General features: G+C 44.4%; 1 protein-coding gene across 2 annotated transcripts in view; it reads left to right on the top strand.

Moving 5' to 3' along the window:
• The window catches only part of SLC71A1 (solute carrier family 71 member 1), a 42,669-nt gene that overhangs the window by 2,768 nt on the left and 23,295 nt on the right, over positions 1–16,606 (top strand). The window contains exon 1 of one of the 2 annotated variants that reach the window (XM_084851757.1): positions 12,122–12,376. The exons of the other annotated variant lie outside the window; for it this stretch is intronic. Coding sequence (XP_084707883.1) covers positions 12,290–12,376 — 87 coding nt within the window. The 5' untranslated portion in view covers positions 12,122–12,289. Of the gene's footprint in view, positions 1–12,121; positions 12,377–16,606 lie in introns of those variants that run through there. 2 annotated transcript variants of the gene reach the window in all.

Below are 16,606 nucleotides of genomic sequence, written 5' to 3'. Positions count from 1 at the left end.
GTAGGTCCCTTTCAGAGATAACCCAGCAGTAAACCATGAGTGATTGTTGGGTTAACTCTGGGTTGTTTAACACTGAAACAATCCAGAATTCCTGGGTACAGATGTCATGATAACAACCTAGGAATGGGGTGTTCCTGGGTTGTTGATTGAAAGTAGAAGCGATGAGTGTACAAGAGGCAGCACACTCAATTCAGCTTGGCCACTGCAATTTTTGGATTAAATAACCCAGGAATTGCCATTGCATGTCAACCAGGTCTCTAGCTAATGGTAGGCCTGGTTCTGCTGATGGGTATGAGCCTGGGTCATAATCCAGTGAGATTTCCAAATTAGTGATTTTCTATTCTGAATTTTCCAGTTCCAATTTTTCCCTTATAATTAGTGAAAGGCTATGGACATCTCTTGGTTGTAATCTAGTGCAAAGTACAGTCCTGTATGAAACGGGCCAGCTAAAATGGAGAACCACACTGTCTCTGTTCTGTGAAGTTTAACTAGTGAGCCAAGCTTCATAATGAATGATTTTTTGCTGTCCACTAACTGTGACTTCAATGTCAATTCAACTGGCTGTTGAATGTACTTCGTCATGTACATAATTTATGTACATCATTCATGTATATCCCATGCCAGTGACCCCCATAAATGGTTCTGAGAGCATGTGGGACTACCTATGAGCTTGCACTGTAACCAGAATCACACTGAGTGCTATTTTACTTCATGTATTTACTTTTTTTGTACCCTGCTTTTCTACCAGGAAAAATGGCACTCAAGGCCATTTGATTTGAACTGACTTGCTCATATGAAGTGAGGGGACGGGGACGACATGTGGCACAATTTCACAGTCACAATAACACTTTTTTGAGCTAACACATGTTTCTCCCCCACACCCACACCCCGCCACCCCACAAAAGTGTCAGTTAATACAGTTTGTGCCTCCATGAAATCCCCAGTTGGTCAACAAGCCTATTAGTGGCTCTGCATGCTCTCAGTGGACATCATATACAGGCTGTAAACTGTAAGAAGTGGTTCTTTGTGGCCCCTCATAAAAAAAAATAAATGAATAATATATCAATGTACTCTTTGTAGCTCCCTTTTTTATTCAACAGCATGTACTGTATTTACCTGGCAAGTGCTTTAATGAATAGCCACAAGATGTCGCCATATCTGAACATTTCTTTAAAAAAAATACAGTGCTGTTAAACATTTTCAGGAACTATAGTAAATTATAGTATAATCTATATACCTTCTCTTTAGTTTATTTACTTATAACTATTGGTTATCACAAAATGCAATATAGTTGATCAAATATATAGCTAATAATGAGGGGTGGTGTTGGCTTGTCAGTTAATACAAATATCAAATAGCTATATTTACAAAACACCGTAACATTAAATTTCCCTTGTGACAATTCATAATATTTGACATGGCACATTTATTTCTGGGAACGGGGGAGGAGTTGTGCTGCTAGAGCAAACTTGACGTGTTACAGATTTGTTTTAATCAGAAAGAAGTCAAGATATTTCACAGACTCCCACTGTATTCATTCCATTGAGAATTTCAGCAAAATAAAAAATCTGGGACTCAGCAGGGCTGTGTTTCCACCAGCGATTTACTCCAACCTGACTGTGCAGTGAGGTCTTTGTGTTTCTATAACGTTGTGGTCATTCATATCGCTGAAAAAAATGCTTCTTCTGGGACTGCTTATAGTCCGACTTTTCCAGCTTACCGCAGCTCCATTACTGACCTGTTTCCACAATCGCACTGGGTCCAGTATTGTAGTCCTGCCCATGGGGCTTGTAGCCTGGACTTCGTGGGTGTGTCACTTTGACCTCAGTGACCCAACCCTTTCCCTCCCTGTTTTCCATAAGTTTCAGCGCCATTTTGGAGCAGGATGCCGAGGGACCAGCTTTTAAAACATTGTTGAAAATAAGCACTAGAACACAGCCCGTGACCCCAGTCAGGTTTTTTTTTCTCCCATTGTGCTAAATGAGGCTTGCCCTCTCTGTGACCACAGAAATAACAGAGAAGCCCCTCAGTTGACACAGCACATATCAAAGCCCAATTCCTTAAATGCAATGAAGCGCATGGTCTCGAGGCTTCGGTCCATTGCCTTAGGACGTAACTCATTCACAGCTTCCATATAGAGATCCTGCACGTTAAATTGGGGGCTGGTTTCACTCTCCCACAACAAACTCATTACTGTCTCCTCAGAAGTAACTCCTATTGCAGTGGATGAGGATAAGATTCCCCCTCAATTGAAATGGCACACATTAAAGCCCAATTCCTTAAATGTGTTTAAGTGACCAAGCGAGGCTCAGATGAATTGCCTTAGGAAGAAAGCACTTTGCAGCTTGGTTATAGCTATCCTGCGGGTTAGAATGGGGCCTGGATTCCATCTTTGTTTTGGGGGTTCATCGCACGGAGCTTTTATCCTGCTATTGAGATGGCTCTCTCTTGGACGTTTGCGGGCTTTTTAGCTCATAGAATCATAGAATAGTAGGGTTGGAAGGGGCCTACAAGACCATCGAGTCCAACTCCCTGCTCAATGCAGGAATCCAAGTCAGAGCATCCCTGACAGATGGTTGTCCAGCCTCATCTTGAATGCCCCAGTGTGGGAGAGCGCACTACCTCCCTAGGTCATTGGTTCCATTGTCATATTGCTCTTAACAGTCAGGAAGTTTTTCCTGATGTTCAGCCGGAATCTGGCTTCCTGCAACTTGAGCCCATTATTCTGTGTCCTGCATTCTGGGATGATCAAGAAGAGATCCTGGCCTTCCTCTCTGTGACAACCTTTCAAGTACTTGAAGAGTGCTATCATATCTCCCCTCAGTCTTCTCTTCTCAAGGCTAAACATGCCCAGTTCTTTCCATTTCTCTTCATAGGGCTTTGTTTCCAGTCTCCTGATCATCTTTGTTGCCCTCCTCTGAACCCTCTCCAGTTTGTCGGCATCCTTCTTAAAGTGTGGTGCCCAGAACTGGACACAGTAGTCCAGGTGAGGCCTATCCAGTGCTGAGTAGAGGAGAACTAATACTTCCCGGGATTTGGAAGTTATGCTTCTATTAATGCAGCCCAAAGGAGCATTTGCCTTTTTTGCAGCCACATCACGTTGTTGGCTCATATTCAGCTTGTGATTGACAACAATTCCAAGATCCTTCTTGGAATTCAACAATTCCAAGATTACCTGTCGATAACAGATGACAAAGAAAAGGCAGAAGTCAAATTCCTACTTTGGCTCAGTCTTCTCCCAAAAGAGGGTCTATGACCCCCCCCCCCCCCGGCATAGGCGAAGTACAGGCTGAAGGGGCAGGATTGCAGCTTGAGATCAATAGGCATATGGTTAAGGAACACCTAATTACTTTGAATGAGTTCAAATCTCCAGGGCCAGATGAACTGCATCCTAGAGTAATAAAGGAAATGGCAGAAGAACTCTCAGAGCCACTGTCTATCTCTTTGAGAAATCATGGAGGATGGGGGAAGTGCCAGATGACTGGAGGAGGGCTAATGTTGTCCCTATCTTCAAAAAGGGTAAAAAGGAGGAACCTGGGAACTACAGACCAGTCAGGCTGACATCAATCCCTGGGGAAATTCTGGAGCAGATGATAAAGCAATCCATCTGGAAGCACCTTGAAAACAATGCCGTGATTACTCAAAGCCAACATGGATTTGTCAAAAACAAGTCCTGCCAGACAAATCTGATCTCATTTTTTGATCAAGTAACCTCCCTTGTAGACCGTGGGAATGCTGTAGACATCATATACCTCGACTTCAGCAAAGCTTTCGACAAAGTGCCCCATGATATCCTGATGAGCAAACTAGCTCAAAGTGGGCTAGATGAAACAACGATCCGGTGGATCCACAGTTGGCTACAGAATCGGACTCAAAGAGTGCTTATCAATGGGACTTTCTCAAACTGGGGAAAGGTAATGAGTGGGGTACCGCAGGGCTCAGTCCTGGGTCCAGTGCTCTTCAACATTTGTTATGAATGACTTGGAGGAGGAGGTGCAGGGAATGCTGATCACATTTGCAGATGACACAAAATTGGGCGGGATAGCTAATACTTTGGAAGACAGAAACAAAATTCAAAGTGATCTGGATAGACTGGAGCGCTGGGCAGAAAACAACAGAATTACATTTAATAGGGATAAATGCCAAGTTCTGCACCTGGGAAAAAGAAACCAAATGCACAGTTACAAGATGGGGGATATGTGGCTCAACAACAAGCTGAATATGAGCCAACAATGGGATGTGGCTGCAAAAAAGGCAAATGCTCCTTTGGGCTGCATTAATAGAAGCATAGCTTCCAAATCCCAGGAAGTACTCGTTCCCCTCTACTCAGCACTGGTTAGGCCTCATCTGGAGTACTGTGTCCAGTTCTGGGCACCACACTTTAAGAAGGATGCAGACAAACTGGAGAGGACTCAGAGGAGGGCAACAAAGATGATCAGAGGACTGGAAACAAAGCCCTATGAGGAGAGACTGAAAGAACTGGGCATGTTTAGCCTTGAGAAGAGAAGACTGAGGGGAGATATGATAGCACTCTTCAAGTACTTGAAAGGTTGTCACAGAGAGGAAGGCCAGGATCTCTTCTCGATCATCCCAGAGTGCAGGACACAGAATAATGGGCTCAAGTTACAGGAAGCCAGATTCCGGCTGAACATCAGGAGAAACGTCCTGACTGTTAGAGCAATACGACAATGGAACCAATTGCCTAGGGAGGTGGTCTCCCACACTGGAGGCATTCAAGATGTGGTTGGACAGTCATCTGTCAGGGATGCTCTGACTTGGATTCCTGCATTGAGCAGGGGGTTGGACTCGATGGCCTTGTAGGCCCCTTCCAACCCTACTATTATATGATTCTATGATTCTTCCAAGGTATTAGCTATCCTGCTCAATTTTGTGTCATCTGCAAATCTGATAAGTATTCCCTGCACCTCCCCCTCCAAGTCATTAATAAAAATGTTGAAGAGCACTGGGCCCAGGCCTGAGCCTGCAGTACCCCGCTCGTTACCTCTCCCCAGTTTGTGAAGATCCCATTGATAACCACTCTTTGAGTCTGATTCTGTAGCCAACTGTGGATCCACCTGATCGTTGTTTCATCTAGCCTACTTTGAGCTAGTTTGCTCATCAGGATATTATGGGGCACTTTGTTGAAAGCTTTGCTGAAGTCGAGGTATATTATGTACACAGCATTCCCACAGTCCACAAGGGAGGTTACTTGATCAAAAAATGAGATCAGATTCATCTAGCTTCAAGAAATCACTGCATTGTTTTCAAGGTGCTTACAGATGAGTTGCTTTATAATCTGCTCTAGAATTTTCCCAGGGATTGATGTCAGACTGACTGGTCTGTAGTTCCCAGGTTCCTCCTTTTTGCCCTTTTTGAAGATAGGGACAACATTAGCCCTCCTCCAGTCATCTGGCACTTCACCTGTCCTCCATGATTTCTCAAAGAGAATAGACAGAGGTTCTGAGAGTTCTTCTTCCAGTTCCTTTATTACTCTAGGATGCAGTTCATCTGGCCCTGGAAATTCGAACTCATTCAAAGTAATTAGGTCTTCCTTCACCATATGCCTATCGATCTTAAGCTGCAATCCTGCCCCTTCAGCCTGTACTTCGCCTTTGCTGGGGCGGGGGGTCATAGACCCTCTTTTGGGAGAAGACTGAGCCAAAGTAGGAATTTGACTTCTGCCTTTTCTTTGTCATCTGTTATCATTTTGCCATCCTTATTTAATAGCTGAACCACCATTTCTTTCCTCTGTCTTTTACTGTGCACGTAGCTGAAGAAAGCTTTTTTGTTGCTTTTAGCATCCCTCGCTAACCTCAGCTCATTCTCAGCTTTAGCCTTCCTGACGCCATCCCTGCAATTCTGTGCTACCAGCCTGTACTCTTCCTTTGTTGCTTGGCCTTCTCTCCACTTCCTATATGTGTGCTTTTTTGTTTTCAGGTCATCTCTAAGCTTTTTGTGAAGCCACATTGGCTTCTTCTGTTGTCTTCCACCTTTTTTTCTTGTTGGAATTGATTATAATTGTGCCTTGAGAATTTCCTTTTTTTAAAATGCCCACCCATCTTGGACTCCTTTTCTCATTAGAGTCGCTTGCCATGGAACCTTATTATTGTTCTGAATTTATTAAAATCGGCTTTCCTAAAATCCAGGGTATGTGTTTGGCTACACTTGGCTTTTGCTTCCTGTAGAACCAAGAACTCAAGTATAACATGGTCACTTTCCCCTAGAGTTCCTGTAACTGCTCCTTTACCCACTAAGTCATCTCTGTTGGTTAGGATCAAGTCAAGGATAGCCGATCCTCTAGTTCCTTCCTCTACTTTCTGTAGGAAGAAGTTATCCGCCACCCAAGTCAGGAATTTCCTGGAGGGGCCATATTTTGCAGAATTTGTCTCCCAACAAATATCAGGGAAATTGAAGTCCCCCATTACTACTACATCATGCTTCCTTGAAACATTGGCTATTTGCTTTTCAAAAATTTCATCCTCGTCTTCTCCTTGATTGGGTGGCAGGTAGTAGACTCCGATCACCATGTTCCTTTTATTCTTTGCTCCATTTATTTTAACCCAGATGCTCTCGATGGGGCTCCCAAGCTCATCCTTCTGTATTTCTGTGCAGACATATGTATTTTTAACAGATAGTGCAACCCCACCTCCCTTTCTGTTCCTCCTATTCTTTTTGAACAAGTTATATCCTTCTATTGCTGTATTCCAGTCATCAGAGTCATCCCACCAAGTCTCAGTTACACATCAAGTCATAATTTCCTTCCTGTATTAAGAGTTCAAGTTCGTTCTGTTTGTTTCCCATACTCTGGGCATTAGTATATAGACATCAAAGACCATGTGCTTCATGTTCTGGCTTTCTTCCTACATGTTTGTGAGGACTATTATTGGGAGCTATTAGAGCTGTTCTCTCTAATGACGCCATTACCCTCCAGGGTGTTTCCTGCCATTTCCTCCAGCCTATCTCATGTTTTCCCCAAATGCAAGAAATTTGATTTTTTTCCAGCCCACAGAACAGGAGCACCATGACCTCCCTGTTAAATTCTCTAATAGCCGGAAGAAACACTGTGTCTGCCTGCTGTTGGCATTTGTTTTCAGATGTTACAGGCACGGTCAGGATGACATTTGACAGGAGCGAGGGCAAGAATCGCCTATGGATTGCATCTCCTGCCTCTGCATTTCTCAACTGGAGGGAGAAGAGGGTAAAATGCTTCCTTGCAATGAAGGGAGACACATCTGATCCCCCACCCCACCAAGCTCAGAAGCAAAGTTGTCCTCTGTTGTTTCAGAGCACCCTATTAAGTTCAACGGGGCTTACTCCCAAGCAAGTGTGCCAAGGGTTGCAGACTTACAGGGTAATCTTATGTCTACTCAGAAGTAAGTCCCATTGAATTCAATGTGGCTTACTCCCACATAACTCCCAAGGGTTGCAGACTTACAGCACAATCTTACATTTTATGTCTATGCAGAAGTAAGTCAGAGGTTTCCTGACGGCTGCGAGAAAACAGTACAGCAGAAGTTAAGCTACAAAACAAGACTCCCCCTCTTCCCTCCTTTGCACACATGCCAGGGACAGAGGGAAGCACTCCCTCAGTTCAAGCCACATGGGTGGCTGCCATGTAAAGAAGCCCTTCCTAATCCCGCAAAGAAATTGAAAGCAGAAAGCTCCAGAGAGGATGTGGGTTTTTGTGGGGGGTTTGCTTAATGTAGTAACACCCTTTACTACTCTCTTTGCCACAGCAAACCCATTAGTATCTCCTCAGAAGTAACCTCCATTGTGCTAAATTAGGCTTGCCTTTGAATGCCTACATCAGAACTTACAGAGATTCCCTCTCAATTGAAATGGCACAATTTTAAGCCCAATTCCTTAAATGAGATTAATTGTGCGATCTCGAGGCTTCTGTCCATTGCCTTAGGACGTCACTCATTCACAGCTTCGATATAGAGATCCTGTACGTTAAAATGGGGGCTGGTTTCACTCTCTTTCCCACAACAAACCCATTACTGTCTTGTCAGAAGTAACTCCCATTGTGGTCAATGAGGTCCTCTGGTTTAAAATGGGGCTAGTTTCCCTCTTTGTGTTCTCCCCCTCCCCTTTCCCAGCACAAGCATATGTGTGTCTACTCGGAAGTAACTCCCATTGTGCTCCATTAGGCTTGCTCCTGAAATGCAGGTGCATCTGGATGTTCAGGGGAAAGGAGAATGGGGGGAGAGGGGGGAAGCCCCTCTTCACAGCGAAGCTGATTCCTTTCTAAAAATTCCATACTCCTCCATTAGCTTCTCCTTCCGTTGTCCTGGAAATGTGGCCAAGGAGGCGGGAACACTGATGAGGTAATCAGACCCAACCCAGACTCCACTCAGACTCCACCCAGCCATCAAGAAAATAATTCGATTAGAGCTCAGTGGAAACAGCACAGAGCCTCAGGCTACAGCGATGATAAGCCGGGACTTTAAGCACTGTGGAAACTGGAAAAGGAGAAGATGCGATTGGGGAAACATCGCAACAAAGTTGCAAACAAAGTGAAGCTGATAGCATGGAAACACACCCCAGGACATATAATGTGCAGTACAGATTATGAGTAAGGTCCTCAGTCACATTTACGCACAAGACAGTTCATAGGAGTGTTCTTACACTTTCCCCTCAAATAAGCAGATGCTAATGTTTGGAGCAAAGTGTTGTAAATGCTTTCCTTAAAGGAACGCTGGTCAGTTCAAAAGGGTAGATTTTTTGTGGCCTGTGTAAACATCATGAGGATCCATGCCTCAGCAATACATTTTTGTGCCATAGCAGTGTGTAGTGATTGGGTATAGAATGTGACCTGTGGTTATATGGAAGCTTTTTGTGACTCTCCTTTAATAATTATGAGGATACCTCAGATGTAGGCTTTTATATCATAGTGGGACCAGAAAGTGATAGATCCATGTTTTTTATAGTGCAATCTGTGAGCTGTGATGATGGTTGATTCAGTAAGATCCATAATTTTCATTTACCTATGATTGTGGCTCTGTAGTGTGTTCATGTAAAAATAATGAGGATCTACTCACAAGAAGTGGGTATATCCATCCTTCTTATGTTATCAGTTATTAGATGGTGTGTCTCTAGTGTCTTCATTTAAGAATCATGAGTATCTGTGAGATTCTGTACCAGAGATCCGTGCTTTTCAAACAACCATGGTGCCACAAAACTGTGAATCTGTTTTCACATTGCAGTCCATGGGCATGGATGTGAGCTGTAATTTGACACCATTATATTTTTAGTATATGTACGCAGACGGTACCACCCCAATGGCAGAAAGCGAAGAGGATCTAAAGAGCCTCTTGTTGAGGGTGAAAGTGGAGAGTGCAAAAGCTGGTTTGAGACTCAACATTAACAAAACAAAGATCATGGCATCTGGCCCCATCACTTCCTGGCATATAGAAGGGGAAGAAAGGGAAGCAGTGACAGATTTTATTTTCTTGGGCTCCAAGATCACCGCAGACGGTGACTGTAGCCATGAAATTAAAAGACGCTTGCTCCTTGGGAGGAAAGCTATGGCAAAGCTAGACAGCATAGTAAGAAGCAGAGACATCACCTTGCCGACAAAGGTCTGTCTAATCAAAGCTATGGTTTTCCCAGTAGTAATGTATGGCTGTGAGAGCTGGACTATAAGGAAGGCTGAACGCTGAAGAATTGATGCTTTTGAACTGTGGTGCTGGAGAAGACTCTTACGAGTCCCCTGGACTGCAAGGAGGTCAAATCAGTCCATCCTAAAGGAAATCAACCCTGAGTGCTCATTGGAAGGACAGATACTGAAGCTGAAGCTGAAATATTTTGGCCACCTAATGCGAAGAGAAAACTCACTGGAAAAGACCCTGATGCTGGTGAAGACAAAAGAAGAAGGGGATGGCAGAGGATGAGATGGCTAGATAGCATCACCGATACAATGAATATGAACTTGAGCACGCTCCGGGAGAGAGCGGAGGACAGGAAGGCCTGGCGTGCTATGGTCCATGGGGTCACAAAGAGTCGGACACGACTGAACGACTGAACAACAACAACGTTTATATACTGCTGTTCTATAGATTACAATTACCCCCCCAGTACATCTGGCATCTCCATGTAAAAATAATGAGGAAGCATCCATATAGGCCCTACTGTTACTTCCCACCCCACCCCACCCCACCCCTTCCAGATCCAAAAGTTGCCTAAGGAGCAATCCCATGCATGTTTAGACAGAAAAAAAGTCCTACAAATCCCAGCATTCTAGCCAGCTACTGAGAGTAGTATACTCATATACTGGGAGTTATAGGACTTTTTCCATCTAAACTTGCATAGGATTGTGCCGTTAATTTTTATTCCAAAATTCATATTAGTGAAATACCTTTACTAGGCCAACCCAAAGATCACCCTGCCTCCCCCCAGTGTGCAAGCTTTCCACATCTCCTCATAAGGCAAGATGATACCAAAAAACTTTTCTTATATCTTGCCTGATGAAGAGATCTCGAAAGCTTGACCATTTTGGGTGATGTTTTGGTTGGCCTAATACAACCAACGTCTATTTCTGCTTCATTGACTACGCTAAAGCCTTTGATTGTGTGGATCACAACAAACTGTGGCAAATTCTTAAAGTGATGGGAGTACCAGACCACCTTACCTGTCTCCTGAGAAACCTGTACGAGGGTCAAGAAGCAACAGTAAGAACCAGACATGGAACAACCAAGTGGTTCAAAACTGGGAAAGGAGTATGACAAGGGTGCATATTGTCACCCTGCTTATTTAACTTATATGCAGAGCACATCATGAGAAACGCCGGGTTGGATGAGTCACAGGTCGGAATTAAGATTGCCGGGAGAATTATCAACAACCTCCGATACGCAGACGATATCACCCTAATGGCAGAAAGTGAAGAGGATCTAAAGAGCCTCTTGTTGAGGGTGAAAGAGGAGAGTGCAAAAGCTGGTTTGAAACTCAACATTAACAAAACAAAGATCATGGCATCTGGCCCCATCACTTCCTGGCATATAGAAGGGGAAGAAATGGAAGCAGTGACAGATTTTACTTTCTTGGGCTCCAAGATCACCGCAGACGGTGACTGTAGCCATGAAATTAAAAGACGCTTGCTCCTTGGGAGGAAAGCTATGGCCAACCTAGACAGCATAGTAAGAAGCAGAGACATCACCTTGCCGACAAAGGTCCGTCTAATCAAAGCTATGGTTTTCCCAGTAGTAATGTATGGCTGTGAGAGCTGGACTCTAAGGAAGGCTGAGTGCCGAAGAATTGATGCTTTCGAACTGTGGTGCTGGAGAAGACCCTTACGAGTCCCCTGGACTGCAAGGAGGTCAAATCAGTCCATCCTAAAGGAAATCAACCCTGAGTGCTCATTGGAAGGACAGATAATGAAGCTGAAGCTGAAATATTTTGGCCACCTAATGCGAAGAGAAAACTCCCTGGAAAAGACCCTGATGCTGGGAAAGATGGAAGGCAAAAGGAGAAGGGGACGGCAGAGGATGAGATGGCTAGATAGCATCACCGATGCAATGAATATGAACTTGAGCACGCTCCGGGAGAGAGCGCAGGACAGGAAGGCCTGGCGTGCTGTGGTCCATGGGGTCACGAAGAGTCGGACACGACTGAACGACTGAACAACAACAAGCAACAACAATACAACCAAACCTAGTATTACACTGATAAGGATTTTGGGATTTTTTTTGGTGTTTTATGTATTTTATTAATTTCACAATTAAAATATACAGTGTGAGGTGGGGGAATAATTCATGTATCTCACACTGAGTCCCACTAAGTAATATTCAGACGACAACCGTATTAGGCTTTACTCCTAGTTTCGTTTCCCTACAGAGACAGAACGAGGGAGGAGCGGCGCACAGCTCGCACGCGGCTGCTACCTCCTTCCTGTCACGGCCTGCTACGCTAGTCGCCAGCGCAACCTCCAACGTCCCCGCTCCTCACGTGCCCCTCCCAAGGGGGTGTGAGGCGAAAAAGAATCGACGAAAGCGATTGGCTTCTTCTCGGTACGCTGTGGGGGAGGGGCTCTCGGCTCACGTGTAACTCCCCCTGACCAATCGGGTGATCGCGTGATGTGAGCCTCTGTTGCTGCCGCTGCCGGGCTGTTGTTCCCTCCCCCTCCTCCTCTCTCCAAGATGGCGGCGCCGGCGGGTGCCTGAGAGAAGCCTGTTACTACGAGAAGGAAGCGAAGTCCTGGCTGCTGCCGGGAAAGGCTGAGAAGACGCCTCCGCCCCGAGCCCCTTTCGCTGCCTAGCCCTCTTCCCCCTCGGCCCTCTAGGAGGATGGTAAAATGACCCAAGCGGGGAAGAAGAAGAAAAGGGCCGCCAACCGCAGCATCCTGCTGGCCAAGAAGATCATCATTAAGGACGGCGGGACGGTGAGGAGAGCGGCTGGGGTGGCGGGGGAAGGGAGCGAGTACGAGGCCTGAGGAAAGGACGGAGGCGAGCGGAAGCGGGGAGGAGGGCCGGCCCGGCGGGCTCGCTGGGATGCTTTGAGAGGCCTCTGTTACAGGGGAGACCTGTCAGCGTGTTCCTTTAATGGTGTCTTCATACCTACTCTTCAGGATCAAATTCAAACCGCTTTTAAATCGGGTTTAACTGACATGGGTTCCACCAAAGACGAATGCTCCAACTGCCCCACTTTACCACTCTTTTGGCTCTGGCTCTTCCCCTCCTTAACAGCTGTCCTGATTTTGGCCCTGTCTTGCCTTCTGGGGAGGTTTAGGGATACCTTTTTAAGAAACTTTCTTAGCTGACCAGAATGTGGTAGTTTTCCTCTCCTCTCCCTGTAATCGCCTGTCCGGATAATAAATGCTGCTGATTGTGTTTAGGTTGCACTTCCTCTGTAACAAATTGTTTCAATGTATTGCCTCAGTCCCTAACTTCTATACTTCTGTGTACCTAGAGCAAGGGTGGGCAACAGCCTATAACTCCCATCATCCTTCACCATTGTCTGTGCTAGCTAGGGCTGATGGGAGTTGTAGGTGAAAACATCTGGAGGATGACAAGTTGCCCGCCCCTGACCTAGAGAGTCTCAAGAGTATGGGGGTGACTCTCTTGTTTTTGGTTGGCCCATGCTGGTTCCAAACTAACAGGCACTCACCATCTAAGGGGTGATAACAGTTACACCCAGATCCACTGTGTGACTGAACACTTTAAGTAGTTTTCTTTTCTTTTTTTTTAACGGAAGCTGTTGTAGACAGTTCAGTAACACACCTTTTTCAGAAGCTAGTGTAGGATGGGTTGTTGCAAATGAAATATACATCAGTTTGAATGTTACAAGTATCCAAGTTTGTCCCTATTTTCACTTGTGAAATGTTGGGAGAGGTATGCAAAATCAGTGCTTGTGTGTCAGTCTCTACTATAAATTGGAGTGCACCTTCCAAAGACAGTTGTCATCTCAATAGATTACATCCTTTATGTAATCAATAGATTACATCCTTTTCTCGCCATCTAGTTTTTCTGCAGGACCACTTAAGTAGAGATTTGAGATGGAGGTACTGTTCTATCCTACTGCACCCCACCCCCACCCCCACCCCCAGTGTTCTGCTGCCACAGCGAGTTACATGGTCCTCTTGCCTTTGGATAGGCAGCTTGGGGGCCTCATTTGGCCCAGGGTTTCCAATAGCTGGATTCTGCTTTAGTCCCTTCATACACTATTTTTCTATGCTGTATCAACTAAAGCATGAGTGGAAGTTACCACTACTAGGCAAAAGTACAACCTTGATATTTGGAGACAGTTTACTTCTGAACATTGATGTTTGACAGTAGCAGGGATTGTGCATGTTGCATTAGGCCTTGCTTCTGAAACTCCCAAAGACAATGTAAAAATTTCCAGGGGCTAGCTGTGTTAGTCTATTGCAGCAAAAACAAGAAAAGAGTCTCATGGCACCGTAAAGACTAACATTTGTTCTGGCATAAGGTTATGCCAGAATCAGTTCATTACTCTTTAAGGTGCCACAAGGTTCTTTGTTTTTCCTCAAGACCCTGATGCTGGGAAAGATTGAAGGCAAAAGGAGAAGGGGACAGCAGAGGATGAGATGGCTAGATAGCATCACCGATGCAATGAATATGAACTTGAGCACGCTCCGGGAGAGAGCGGAGGACAGAAAGGCCTGGCGTGCTATGGTCCATGGGGTCACAAAGAGTCAGACACGACTTAACGACTGAACAAAAAAAATATATCTGGCCATTATTGGAGGGTTTCATCATACATTTACATACATATATATATACACACACACCACACACACACACACACACACACACTGATACAGTCTTGTTGTAGACACACATCCATGCAATAACAACTGTGTAGTGTGTTTCACTTTGGAGTTATCAGGCAGCTGATGTACAATTGTCTCCACATACTATTGGTCTGGCCCACCATTGCAATTCTTACATTCTTAACAATGCTGTTGTGGTTTGAATCCATTTCTGCTTGTTTTTGTTACGTATTTAAGAGCTTGAGCAAAGTCAGTGTCCATGGAAGAGAGCTGACATGGTCCACTGGTATTTGATTTGATTCTGGCTTCACTTTCTTGCTCAGTTGTGAACTTAGAGCTGCTTTATACTTAAGGCATGCGTACTTACACTAGTATTTTCCATGATTAACACACAAAACATGAACAGTGGCTATCAACTGTGTGTTTAGGAGTATGTATGCATTGGGGAGCTGTGGCCAATTAAAGTCCCCTGGTGTGTGTATCCCTGAGTCTTTAGAGACGGATCTCCTGTTTATACTCTGAAAACACAATCGCTACATGAAGTGTGAAACACCTTAACTGATTCTGCTGGTGCTTTTTTGCGGGTGTGTTCCCATTTCTTCAAATAATGAAGTTATGCCTGCCTGTCTCTTCACGTACAGGAAAATGTTTTGTGCAAATTGGTAAGACGTTGCTTTAACTGAATTTAATTACCTTGTTTAATAGTCAAACCCATGTGTTCCCAATTTATGCAATGTGTTCCTGGTTATTAAAATATATGAATTATACATTTCTCTGAGGGAACAAACTATGTAACATCTTAATAAATCTGGTGTTGCCCATTTGTAAAAGGGAAATAACAGTGACAGGTAACACAGGATTGTTGATAAGGTAAAGATAGTAAGGCATGTAGCATTTTAAAAAATGCCATAATGCATTTTGACTTTTAATTAACTGTATTTTAAGCTTAGTGTTATTGTAATGCTAATTTTATACATAGCCTATACTTGTAGAATACTGTGCTTAATGTTGATAATACTGGCTTTAAAGTAGATAGAACACCTGCTGTGGTCCCACTGTCTTGCGCAGTTTTAGATATATAAGTTCACTCTATTAAAAATCAGGTTTGAAGACGTAGAGAAATCAGCCTTGAATTCTGCTTTTGTATTTCCACACTTCACACTTGCTGAATTTGATTCAGTGGATATAGCCTTGCAGCTTATTATAAAACCTTACTCTTTCTTCATCCACCTCCTGCTCAGTTTTTTCTCTCTGTGTCAAGCTCCTGTTGCAGCTTCTGTAACTGAAAACAAATATTTTAGATTTCTTAGGCACCAGTTTCAGCACTTTTGGGGAGCCAAGAACAGGTTTCTGGGGACCTGGGCAACATAAAATTCCTGTAAAACATCTAAATTATTAGGTGTTTTATCAATTCTTTCAAAAATCTGAGTAGTTAAATAATCCTGGTGATTACCCCCTCCTGAGCCTTGAAATTGCATCAGTAATATCCCAGTACTTCAGCTGATCCTTTATTGCTAGGAGAGGTGGTGGCAATTGTGACCTAGTGCTGTTTTCCAACTAGAGAATGAGTACATTGCTCATAAAGCCTCTCCCATCCTTGAAGGGATGACTGACAGTTGCAATACTGCCTCTTACACTCCTTAAGTATAAGACAGCTGCCCATGGCACATGTGGTGTGGTAAACCACACCATTCAATGGTAAATCACACACTTTGCATGTAAAAGACCCAGGTTTAATCTTCGGTGCCATTAGTAAAAGGTTCTCTGCAGGGATGGGCAACTTGTAGGCTAAAAAAAAGCAGGGCCACAACTCCCATGATCCCTGACGATTGGCTATGCTGGCTAGGTCTGACGGAAGTTGTAGACCAAACATTTGGAGGGTCACACAGTGCCCAGCCCTGAGTAACCTCTGGTTCTCTGGCAGCACAATCAGAAAAATCCTCTGAGATAGTGGTGGTTCAGATGTACCATCCACCCATGGTTTGGCATTATGTGAATGAGCCTAGCTTGGAGCCTCAAGCTCATGCACTCCCTCCCCTCATGTGCAGTCTTTGCCTCTCTCCTTTCCTCGTCTGAGCCAAACCATATTTTGCCATCCCAGACCAGGAGGTTATCATTCGGCTCAAGAAGAGGAAGTGTGTGAGTCTGAGACTTGTGGATGTAACACCAAACCGTGGTTTGGTGTTGCATCTGAACTACACATCACAATTCAGAATGTTAAGCTAGATAGACCAGTGGTCTGAGTCAGTGACCCAGTTTGTATGTTACACCAGCAAGTCTTGGGTTATTTAACTCACGATTTGTGCCATGTATGAGCTGCTTCCAGTTTCTGTAAACAACCTCCATTCGGCAAGATCAGAGGTTGTCAGTGTGATGTGCAAA

The sequence above is a fragment of the Heloderma suspectum genome, chromosome 4, assembly GCF_057233095.1.
Source record: "Heloderma suspectum isolate Gila_16-S chromosome 4, 16-S_ref, whole genome shotgun sequence".
NCBI lineage: Eukaryota > Metazoa > Chordata > Lepidosauria > Squamata > Helodermatidae > Heloderma > Heloderma suspectum.
The sequence above is the reverse complement of the archived record's forward strand: the minus strand, read 5'-3'. Positions and strand labels throughout refer to the sequence as shown.